This window comes from Rhipicephalus microplus, chromosome 9, assembly GCF_043290135.1.
Source record: "Rhipicephalus microplus isolate Deutch F79 chromosome 9, USDA_Rmic, whole genome shotgun sequence".
NCBI lineage: Eukaryota > Metazoa > Arthropoda > Arachnida > Ixodida > Ixodidae > Rhipicephalus > Rhipicephalus microplus.
Window position 1 is genome coordinate 133,366,007 of NC_134708.1, and position 12,180 is coordinate 133,378,186.

The 12,180-nt window shown below is 45.2% G+C and overlaps 1 protein-coding gene across 1 annotated transcript in view; it reads left to right on the forward strand.

Annotated features, from left to right (window-relative positions):
* The window catches only part of LOC119163078 (uncharacterized), a 224,752-nt gene that overhangs the window by 56,591 nt on the left and 155,981 nt on the right, over positions 1-12,180 (forward strand). The window contains exons 11-12 of the mRNA XM_037415012.2: positions 1,019-1,196; positions 11,666-11,884. Of these exons, the coding sequence (XP_037270909.2) occupies positions 1,019-1,196; positions 11,666-11,884 (397 nt within the window). The remainder of the gene's footprint in view (positions 1-1,018; positions 1,197-11,665; positions 11,885-12,180) is intronic.

Consider the following 12,180-nt stretch of genomic DNA (forward strand, 5'->3'; position numbering starts at 1 on the left):
AGCAGAAGAAAGCAGAGGAGTGAGCGCTTTCTAATGCAAGTTTCCTGCCACTGAAGAAGGCCTTTTCAATTAAGTGCAAACGCTTAACTCACCCGGTACCACCGTGTCGTGGGACCTAGTTTCTCACACTATCGCTGCGAAGAGCTTCAAGAAAATAGGGCATTCGAACGCACTAAACAAAACCGAAGAGGATGCACTTTGGGAGGTCGGTGGCAGCAGCTGCGACGATGACTCCTAATCGAACTTCGCGATCAATTATTCTCACTAGATCGAGCATGACCGGATATTGCTTTTTAAAGTACGTGCTTAATCTTCTAAATTAACCAGCACATTTCGTATCCGCTCCAATTTTTTGGAGCAGATAATCTGAGGTCCAGATTATCTAATAGTCTCCTCATTTTTTCTGTCCGTTCTGTTCTGTTTAATTGAATTACCTGAAAACATGCTTTTACCTACCAGTGATTTGGTGAAGCAGGTGGAAAAAGGTTATAGAATGAGACAAAAAAGTACAGCTAATGTTCTTTTATGACCGATGCAATGAATGGACAAATTGTTAAGAGCATTGCTTCCTGGGTGCTTGTGTGGTGTCTTCTAGCGACAGTTCTTTACTGAGGTGCTTTGGTGGTTATTTAACACATAAAGTAGAAGACTTGCAGTGTGCTATTTTCGGTCACTCCTAAAGGCAAATGCAGTTGGTGCCCAGAATTTCAAAATTTGCCAGTGTTCACTTACAGTGCCCTGAAGGAGGCCTTCATCCTACTGTGAATATACATTCAAACTTTGATATAAAGAACACAAGTATAACAAAATATTGGTTGTAAGAAAGTTAATTAAATATAGTCTAGCAATAGATATAGTTTTATAAATATACTGTTCTAACGAATTTTCAGATATAGAGAACTTATTTTTTGTAAAATGTAACATTGTTGTAATGAGCTTTGAGTGTAGACTAATGATTGCAGTTGGTGGAGGTGTGAGTGACTTGTAGGTACTAGAGAAGCGCTGTCCTTTTTTGCAGGTGTTCAGTGGAGCGTCTGTTCCTGAGTTTTACGAGCTCCCCCTCGGCACTGTCCTCGGCTGAGCACCTGGGGGCCCTGTTGAACCTGGACATGTTCTTCCTTTACGAGGCAGCCGCGGAGGCACAGCTCGTGCGTGGCCAGTTTCCACAAGCCGTACGTCTCTACCAATTGTCCAAGGTGAGCTTTCCACTGGCTTCGTGCAACTTGCTCATCTGAAAACTAGGCAGTAAAAAAAATTTAACCCTTTTGCCACCAAGGTGACACAGCAAGTGTGATGACAACAAACAGGAATGGTAAATAATGTAGGGGCAGCGGCTGACTTTTTGACTATTCATTCTGAAGTAACTTAAGAACTCTGATGTAAGGGAATACAGCCACTCCAGCGAACCTCCTCCCCCACCTTCCCTGCATTGTTTCATACTCGTTCAAGATGGGTGGTTTACTTTCTGTTTCAGCATTCGGCAACGGTTCTAACATGCGGGAGATGTTATCTTCTGCACTTTCCAGGAGATAGGGATGGACCGACTAATTTGATCTCTGCTTCAGCAGCGCTTGCACACTTTTACTCGCCCGTGAAAGATACGATGCGCAGCGGCATGTTATCAATTTGGACTTGTTATGGAACATGGCAGCGACGACAAATACCCGCCGAGAGTGTCCATATAGTTGCTATTGCAATAATAATGCAGGTTTTTAATGTAAAATAAGCGTTTTGGGCTAGCTCTGCCTTCAGTCCCCCTTTTGTTTAATTTGCGTGTTTATTTTTCGAGTTTTCATACCGAACCTGCATAGAACAAAATCCTATATATAACGAATTTTTACGGGAATTTATTAATTTCGTTATATCCAGGTTTAACTGTGAGGCTAGCGAAACAGCTGCAAGTGCATCATGAGCGTGGCATGTTGTCATGTTTTACCTGGCACGCATGTCATGATTATCATGTTTGCACCAGTCATATACCTTCGTCATCCATTCACGTCACGTAATAGCAAATTTAGTATATGAAAAGCTAGTGAAACGTCCTTGAGCACACTATGAGTGTACCAAGTAGTCATGGTTTACATGACACGTATGTCATGCTTATCATGTTTGGACAAGTCATTTACCTTTGTCATAAGTTCCCGTCACGTAATACCACACTCGGTGTATGTGAAGCCAGCGAAATGGCTGTAAGCGGATTATGAGTGGAGCATGTAGTCATGTTTTACACGACATGCATGTTATAATTATTATGTTTGCACCAGTCATATATCTTCGTCATCCATTCACGTCACGTTACACCTAATTTAGTATATGTGAAGCTAGTGAAACAGCCGCGAGCGCACTATGAGCGTACCAAGTAGTGTTGTTTTACATGACACGTGTATCATGATCATGTTTGGACATGTCATTTATCTTCGTCGTCAGATCGCGTCATGTAATACCGAATTCAGTATATGTGAAGTTAGCGAAACAGCCACTAGTACACTACAAGTATATCACGTCGTCATGTTTTACATGACACGTATGTCATAACAATCATGTTTGGACATGTCATTTACCTTGTCATCAGATGGCATCACAAAATATTAAATTGGGAATATGTGAAGCCAGCGAAACAGCCGTGAGTGGATCATGAGCGTAGCACGTAGTCATGTTTTACACGACACGCATGTCATGATTATGATGTTTGCACCAATCATATACCTTCGTCATCCATTCACATGACATAATACCAGATTTGGCTTATGTGAAGTTAGCGAAATGGCTGCGAGCGCTCTACAAGTGTACCACGTTGTCATGTAGATTACACGTATGTCATATTTTCATGTTTAAACTTGTTATTTACGTTTGCTGTCAGTTTTGCATTGCATAATACAAAATTTCGTATATGTGAAGCTAGCGAAATGGCTGAGAGTGCATCATGAGCGTAGCTTGTAGTCATGTTTTGCGTGATACGTATGTCATGATTATCATGTTTCCATCAGTCATATACCTTTGTCATTCATTCACGTAACATAACACAAAATTTTGTATATTTGAAGCTAGTTTAACGGCCCCGAGCACACTATGAGCATACCAAGTTGACATAGTTTACATGACACTTAGTAATGATTATCATGTTTGAATGTGTATTTTACCTTCATCAGTTCGTGCCACGCAATACCAAATTTAGTATATATGAAGTTAGCGAAACGATCACGAGCGCACTGTTAGCGTATCACATTTTCATGTTTTACGTGACACATTTGTCATGATTATCATGTTTGGACGCGTCATCTACTTTTGTTGCGAGTTTTGAGTCGCGTAATACAAAATTTGGTAAATGTGAAGCTATCGAAGCGGCCGAGAGCATGTTATGAGCAGAGCATGTAGCTATGTTTTGTCATGTTTTGCACGAAACGCATGTCGTGATTATCACGTTTGCATCAGTCATATACCTTCGTCATTCATTCACATCACGTAACACCAAATTTGGTATACCTGAAGCTAGAGGAACGGCCGCGAGCGCACTATGAGCTTACCAAGTAGTCACGTTTTACCTTACACGTATGTCACGATTATCATGTTTCGACATGTCGTTTACCTTCGTCATCATTTTCTGTCACGAAATACCGAATTCGGTATATGTGAAGCCAGCGAAAAGGCTGCGAGCGGATCATAAGCGTAACATGTAGTCATGTTTTACATGACACGCATGTGATGATTATCACATTTGCACCAGTCATATATCTTCGTCATTCATTCACATGACATTACACCAAATTTAGTATATGTGAATCTAGTGAAATGGCCTCGAGCACACAATGAGCGTACCAAGTAGTCATGTTTGACATCACACAAATGTCATGATTATCACGTTTGGACATGTCATTTACCTTCATCATGAGTTCGCGTCATTAAATACCAGATTTGGTTTATGTGAAACCAGCAAAACGTCCGCAATTGGATTATGAGCGTAGCATCTAGTAATTTACATGACACGCATGTCATGATTATCACGTTTGCACCAGTCATATACCTTCGTTATTCATTCACATGACATAACACCAAATTTGGGATATGTGAAATTAGCGAAATGTCTGCGAGCGCACTACGAGCGTACCAGTTGTCATGTGTTAGAAGACACGTATGTCACAATTAGCATGTTGTGTCATTTACCTTTGCCGTCAGTTCCGCATCACTTAATAGAAAATTTGGTATATGTGAAGCTAGTGAAACGGCCGTGAGCGCATCATGAGCGTAGCATGTAGTCATGTTTTACACGACACGCATATCATGTATATATCATGTTTGCACCAGTCATACAACTTCGTCATTTATTCATGTCACGTAACACCAAATTTAGTATATGTTTCACTAGTGAAACGGCAGTGAGCGCACTATGAGCTTACCAAGTAGTCATGTTTTACAGTACACGTATTTTATGATTATCATGTTTCAATGTGTCATTTATGTTTGTCATCAGTTTCGTGTCACGTAATACAAAATTAGGTATATGTGAAGGTATGAAAACGGCCGTGAGCGCACTACGAGTTAACCACATTGTCAGTTTTTACATGACACAATTATCATGATTATCAGGTTTGAACGTGTCATTTACCTTCGTCATCAGTTTGCGTCACGTTCTACCAACTTTGCTATATGTGAAGCTAGTAAAATGACTGCGAGCACACTTTGAGTAGCGTGTGGTCGTGACTTACATGACATGCATGTCATGATTTTCATATTATAACTAGTCACTTATGCTCATCATACAGTCATGTTATGCCGTACCAATTTTTGTATAAATCTCATTATCGATATGGCCAGGTGACCTAAATGTCGTAGGTGGCTAGATAGATATATTGATTTGGTCAAAGTCGCCGAAGTTGGCTAAGAAATGCTTCGCATTCCATGTGTAAAGAGCGAGAGTTTATTTACTTTTTGCAATCTCATGTTAAATTAAATTTTGAATGAGTGCACTCATCAGAAGAGGCCGTTTATTTGACTATATTATTCAGTTAAAAAGGCCTCGGTACGTGGCTAATTTAATCTGAAAGTGCATTATTGTAAGGGTTGACACTACAACTTGGACATGCTTAGTTATCCTAGACTGCCATGCTTTTTGGATGGACATTTTTGATGTTCTGGTTTAGTTGTGACGGCGTTTGGTTTCACTTGTCTGGAGTAAAAACCATGCCTAGTACTCCAACTAGCTTGCCAAGGTCGTTACCACCTCATTTGCAAGTACTTTAGGATTAAGAAAGCATAACTGTGGAACTAGAAAATACTTAACACTATGGTAACAATTATTTTGATAAAGTTAAAGAACGGCTATACATGTTTGAAATGTGGAAGTGAAACGATCAGCTAAAAGTCCGATGTATGCAGAGAGAGCTCTTAAAGTGATAGTGTGGGTCATTTGTGAATAAAGAGAATCCGGCAACACATTACTTGGATTTTCTTGGTTCTATTATGGCCTGCATGGTTGACACCAGGCCTCAGGTGGCTATTGGCTATGCGTGGACATGACTTGACTCAATAAGGTGATTCTTCGGGAGCGTCACATGCCCCCTTCAGGAGAAAAAGGCCTTAGATTGCTTGGAGATGTTGCACTTTTCTCCTAGTTACTGTATTCACTCCCGTAATGAATGCATTTTTTTCTCTAAAAATCGGAGCAAAGTTGGGAATGCATTTATTATGCAGGAAAAATTTTATGATAAATTTTTCGGGATGAGCAAAAAATGCGGTAGTGCAAAAAAAAAAAAAAAAAAAAGCTGGGTCGCTTAGCCTTTCGCAATTGACAAACGTGCACACTGAACAGCTCAGCTTCTTTGTTGCACTAGAAGTGCCATTTTGCCGCAAGTCAGCTCACTGTACTACGTCACGTCGTCTGCAAAGAGGGTGTTCTCCCGGATCCGGCGAAACTCCGCGCCGTGGCCGAGAATACGAAGCCCAAGTCCATCAAGACGCTTCGAAGTTTTATCAGCCTGTGCCCATACTTTCGTCGATTTGTGCGCAACTTCTCTTCCACCATCGCGCCTCTTACCAACCTGTTGACAACTTCCAAAGGCATTTCTGCTTGGTCAAAAGAGTGCGACGAATCCTTTACCGCGCTTCGGCGGTTATTATTATCACCTCCAATACTACGTCATTTTGACCCCAATGCGCCTACAGATGTCCATACCGAAGCCAGTGGCGTCGGTATTGGCGCTGTAGTGGCTCAATGAAAACCAGGATACCAAGAATACGTGGTCGCTTACGCGAATCGAACCCTCAAGAAAGCCGAGTGTAATTATTCCGTCACGGAGAAAGAGTGCGTTGCAATTGTCTGGGCTTTGACAAAGTTCCGCCCGCCCATACCATTATGGTTGCCCTTTCGAAGTCGTCACGGACCACCACGCTCTATGCTGGCTATCATCGCTAAAAGACCCGTCGGGGCTCCTTGGTCGTTGGGCGCTTCGCCTACAGGAATACGACATTTGTGTTGTATACCGATCTGGCCGCAAGCACTCTGACGCTGATGCGCTATCCCGCTCGCCGCTACCGGCTGACCCAACCTCCTCGTCACCTTCTTCAGCTGTCATAACACCAATCGACTTCACAGACATGGCATCGGAACAACGCAAAGATGTGTGGATTTCTCAACTGCTCGCCTTTCCGACTGATCCGTTCGCTAACTTGGTCTCAAGAACTATCCGCCGTCAAGCCACACATTTCGCTATTTGAGACGACCTCCTTTATCGGCGGAATTACACGTCTGAAGGTCGGAGGTGGCTGTTAGCGATACCCAACCACATGCGCTCAATCTGTACTGCTTTCCACAACGACCCGCAAAGCGCTCACGCCGGCGCTCTCAAAACGTACAACCGTCTACGTCAGCGGTACTACTGGCGCGGCATGTACACATTTGTCCGCAAGTACATACGTGCTTGTACTGCATGCCAGCGACGTAAATTCCCACATCAACACCCTGCCGTTACACTTCAGCCTCTGCCTTGTCCAGCACGTCCGTTTGACCGCGTCGATATCGACTTATACGGACCACTTCCCACGTCGTCTTCTGGAAATAGGTGGATAATTGTTGGCGTGGACCACCTCACGCGTTACGCGGAGACGGCAGCACTACCCCAAGCAACCGCAAGGGAAGTTGCGTTTTTAATCTTGCGCAACTTTGTTCTTCGCCATGGTGCTCCCCGCGAACTTTTGAGCGACCGGGGGCGTGTTTTCTTGTCTGACGCCATTCAAGCATTGCTCGCTCAGTGCAACATGGTTCATCGCATGACGACAGCATATCACCCGCAGACGAATGGCCTCACAGAACGATTTAATCGCACTCTCAGTGATATGTTGACGACGTACACAGCTTCAGAACAGACCACACTGTCCTTCCATTCGTCATGTATGCGTATAACACTGCTACGCACGCGACAACAGGGTTCTCCCCTTTCTTTCTGTTGTACGAATGCGAACCATCGGGCACTATCCTCCCATACACGCCCTACTCCTCTGAGTGCACTGCAATTTCTGATGTTGCCAGGTACGCAGAAGATTGCAGACGATTGGCCCGTTCACTGACAACCGAGGACCAAGGCTACCAGAAGCTACGGCATGACACTGACCGACATCTCTCTACTTTCATGACTGGTGCTCTCGTTTGGCTCTGGATTCCACCCAGCACTCCTGGCCATTCGTCGAAATTACTGGCACGATACCACGGGCCTTACCACATTCTCGCCCGTACGTCACCAGTCAATTATGAGATTGAGCCTTTGACACAGTCTCATGACTTACGCCGTCGTGGCCGAGAAATTGTGCATGTGAGTCGCCTGAAGCCGTATTACGACCCCGCTATAGTGACTACGCCTTAATCGCCAGGTTGGCTACGCTATTCACCGGGGGCCAATGTAGGGAACTATGCGAACGACGACCAAGCAGCAAGAAATGGCAAGCCACAGTGTTGGTGCACACGCGCGACCCGAGCTTGCGTTTGTTTTGTATTTTCGGCCTGTTGGCGTTCCTCGCTCTTCTGGCGTTCCTCAGCCTTCCTGTAGGTCTGTACAAAAATAAACTGCGTGACACACTTTACTCGTCTTCAATGATTGATTGTGCTATCTTCTGCAAGCTTTTCCCGTATTGCTCGTGCACGCCATAGAACTGTTTTGCAGCTATCTTTTCTCGCAATCGTTTAACTGCAACAGTGGTATCTGCAGTGATCTCGAGGGGTACTCGGAAGCTACGACACTACAGTGCACTTTGCCAACTTCACGGCAACCTCACACGATGACCGCGCCGCCGCCTTTGACATGCACTGAGTAACCAATATTGCAGCAAGCTACCTTCGAAGCATCAAAACAAGCCATCGATATCAAGCTTAACAACAAAATTCGGCCACCGCCTCGCTTCCACATGAGAAGTTCCTGTACGAGCAGAGAACAAGCGAATCAAGAATTGAGGGTGCTACTGTGTTGCCGAAATCGTCACAATATTTTCTGGGCAACAAGCAATTTTTTCTGGTTTTTCAGAAACCTGCGACGCGATAGTGACGAATGACCCTTCATGACAGCAAATCCTATTGTCATCGCTCGAAAATCGCGTGCACATTTTCGGGCCTGAAAGTTTCGTATTTGCAGGAAGCGACCGTTGGTTGGAGCGGAAAGCTTCGTGACCTTCGCTCGCTGTGTGCTTGTCAGCTGCGATGTCTCTACATTTGCACCGTTTGTGAACCCCGCTGTGGTGCATAGATATTTAAAAAAGACTGGATTTTAAAAAGACTGGGTATGTGCCGCGCACAGATAGAAAGAGAAACTATACGGCGCGTGGCAGCAGGAAGAGATCCAATGGGGAAAGAGGTGTCAGGTGTTGGTTAGTGGGACTGCAGCGGATAAATGTAGGGCGGCGTTTATTACGCAGGGAAAAAAATCAAAATTTTCACTGCTGAAGTTGGGGGTGCATTTATTATGCGAGTGCGTTCATTACACGAATAAATATGGTAGATGCCACGTCAAGCTTCTACTAAATCAAGCTGTCCTCCAGGTCTCATGAGTTTATACAACATTTGTATACTGTTCTCTCCTCCGGCTTCCGTGTGGAATCACGTCTGCACTGGAGTACTTCCAGTGTCAGATGTTTTGGATCGTAAAAGGCCAAGCAGTTGTGGAGAAAATTATTGATGAATTCACCTAACCTAACCTAACCCAAACCAACCCAAACGAACCCCATCACCGACAAATCATGGACTGGCTAGCAAAGGCAGGAATCACGCTCAATAACGAGAAGTGCTTGTTCACCACTCAGAGTATCAAGTTCCTAGGTGTTACAGCGCGGAGGGCATTTTACCAGACCCAGACAAGGTTATGGCGATCCGAGCTATGCGCACTCCTGAAAATGTCGCAGGGGTCCGTTGCCTGCTAGGCCTCATGAATTACATATCGGGTGCTTTTTATCCCACGTTTTGGAGGTGACTGTGCTGATCCAATCATTGCTGCTCAAGACTTGGGAGCCCAGCACAACAGTCTGCCTTCTCTGAACTGAAGAAGCTACTGTGCTCAAATTTCTATAACTTGCTACAACACCGCATACAGGACCACAATCTCAGCTGACACCAGCTCCTACAGTCTCAAAGCAGTACTTGTCCCAGAACAGTTGTTTGATGAGTGCCGGGCCACTGCTTTAGCATCGCACTCCCGCATGCTGATGGAACACCGGTACAGCCAAACGGAAAAAAAGCTATGGCGGCCAGCTTGGTGGTGAAAAGGGTCACGAAATACGTTTGTGAACTTGAGTTCTTCCTCGAGACGAACCATCAATATTTAGTGGCTCTCTTGGGTTCCGTGGATGTTGAGCTATTGCTACCACGGATCCAGTGGTTTCACTTGAAGCTCATGTATTACCAGTACCAAGTACTTTTTCTAAAATAAAATTTACTTTGTGCACAGAATGTTTCGGGAAAGAAGTCAGATAGGACAGAGTGGACAGAGCTTTTAGAATGCAATACCAACCAGCCCAAGTAACCACTCTTTTACAAATACTCTATGTACTGGAGAAGCTATTGGCAACTGTGATATGCTTTCATTCGCAGTGCTGCATTCTTCTCTATCCATACATGTGAATCAAATGAAGTGCTTTGCGCAAGGGGTTGTCAGCTCTTTCCCAGACATTGTCTCATCGCAGATCAAGCCCCTTCATCGGGCCCAAGTCAGCAACGGCGAGTGCAGTCTGCTGCTTCAGCACTGTGCCAACAGCTGGCCTCGGCAGTCTCACTTGCCTCTGCATGTGAAGATGAGACTTCAGTGTCTGGGGAGGGACTGTTTCTGAGAGTTTCTCGCATCGTCATGCTATCTGCTCTTCAGTGCAGCACACTTGAGAGGTCCTCCATGACGGGCATCAAGGCATCAACTAGTGGAAAGCTGTAGCTCGAGAGTAAGTCTGGTGTCTGAATATTAACACCTAGATAACTGTCTCCTGTGCAGTGCTTAGAGCCCACTCCAACTCGGCCCTGAGAAGAGGTGGGCATCAATCTTTTTATTTTAACAGCCACAACAACGTCCGTCTGGGGGATAACTAGTTACGTTTCCCAGAAGTCATGAGACTATGTTTGATTACAAAACCTGCTGTTATCAACGTCGTCCAAAGTGTTTTCGCATGCCATAGGATTCTGAGACTGGTGAGCAGCAGTAAAAGTTCTCAATTTGCGGCAAGAAAGCTCTTTGTCTTTGCCGAGTCTTTCTGCTACGTCACCGGCCCCCTTATTTTCCACAGTCGAACGGGATGTTGGAGGGATGGGAGTCAAAGACCTGCTGCTACCTATGGAAACAGATGATTCCTATGTGAAGCTTCTGGCATACCACAGGGGTAAATGGTGGCAGTCCTGCTCATCTGGTCATGGATGGGTGCCTACAGACCCGGGTACCGAAGAGGTGGCACCTGCAGGAGCCAGCCTCAGTCCAACTCACTCAGCATGACGAAGACATCCGGAGGCGCCAAGAATCGGACTTACACTGTAGACATGCAGCTCGCACTTTGTAGCCGCTTTGGCCCAGAGAGCAGGTCTGGGTACAGGGCATCAACTTCCCCACGAAAGTCTTAAGGCCAGATCAACATCTGTGCTCCTACATGGAGGTGGCTCATATGGGTCTACTCCAGTGCAACCGGATGCACCTAGAAACAAGGACGAGACATTCTGCGGAACACACTGCTAGCCCACCGAGAACTTATGTGCGGCCCAAACCCAGATCTCTACACCGAGACGAGCTGGAGACAAACAGGGATGACAAGGAGCTGACCAAGCACCCCGAGACCAGCGACTGTGCTGTCTCAGAAAAAGCACCTTCACTATGGAGGCACCTCGGGGTTATACTTCTATGCCACATGTTGAAGGATCTGCAGGCTGAAAAGGCTTTACTTATGAACATTGTTTTATTTCGGACTGGAGTTTCGGTACATTGGTGTTTTTTTCTTTGGGTTTATCATAGGGTGGATGTAGTGTACAATAGTACCACTGAATGGCATTGCAGCATGAACTGATCTATGTAAAGGCTGCCAATAAACATGACGTCACTTGTCCGCCTGGAGACTCAGCTGTTGTGTTTCTCACTCGCACAATGAGCTTGACAGTTGTGCCTTGTTGCCCCCTGCTTGCGTAGCCCACATTCCTTTGAGCCTATTGCGGTTGCTGTTTCAGTGTCCTCAGCTGAAAAGGGTGGCCCACTTCGCAAGCCGGGGCTTCCTCTCGGAGCTGCTGGCCTACGTGCAGGTGCTGTTTGGCACCAGGGCCTCCGAGATACCTGCACCTGACCGGGTCCACTTTGCCAATGTGGCTGCCCTGGGATTTGTGCAGCAGGTGCTGAGCAAACGCCATGCCACGGCCGACCGCGACGCCGTCCTCCAGGCGTTCAGGCACGTCGCCTCTCTCCCTCTTATTGCACTTTGTTAACTACACTTTGATTCCGTGACTTGATCAGATGTATGTGGGCATTTTTCACTGCAAATGATTTAGTCTTGACTACTTCCAAAAATGTAGTCTACATGTGTGTCTCATACATTGTAAACCGATGTAAGTACTGCTACCATGTTTATCAATACTGCTAACAAGAACTGTATCGTCATTGTCACAATTTAATTCAGCCAGTGTAACTTAAATGCATTGCTGAACAGCTTTGTTCTATTTCTCATTCTCTGATTTAGTGTTCTTTTAAT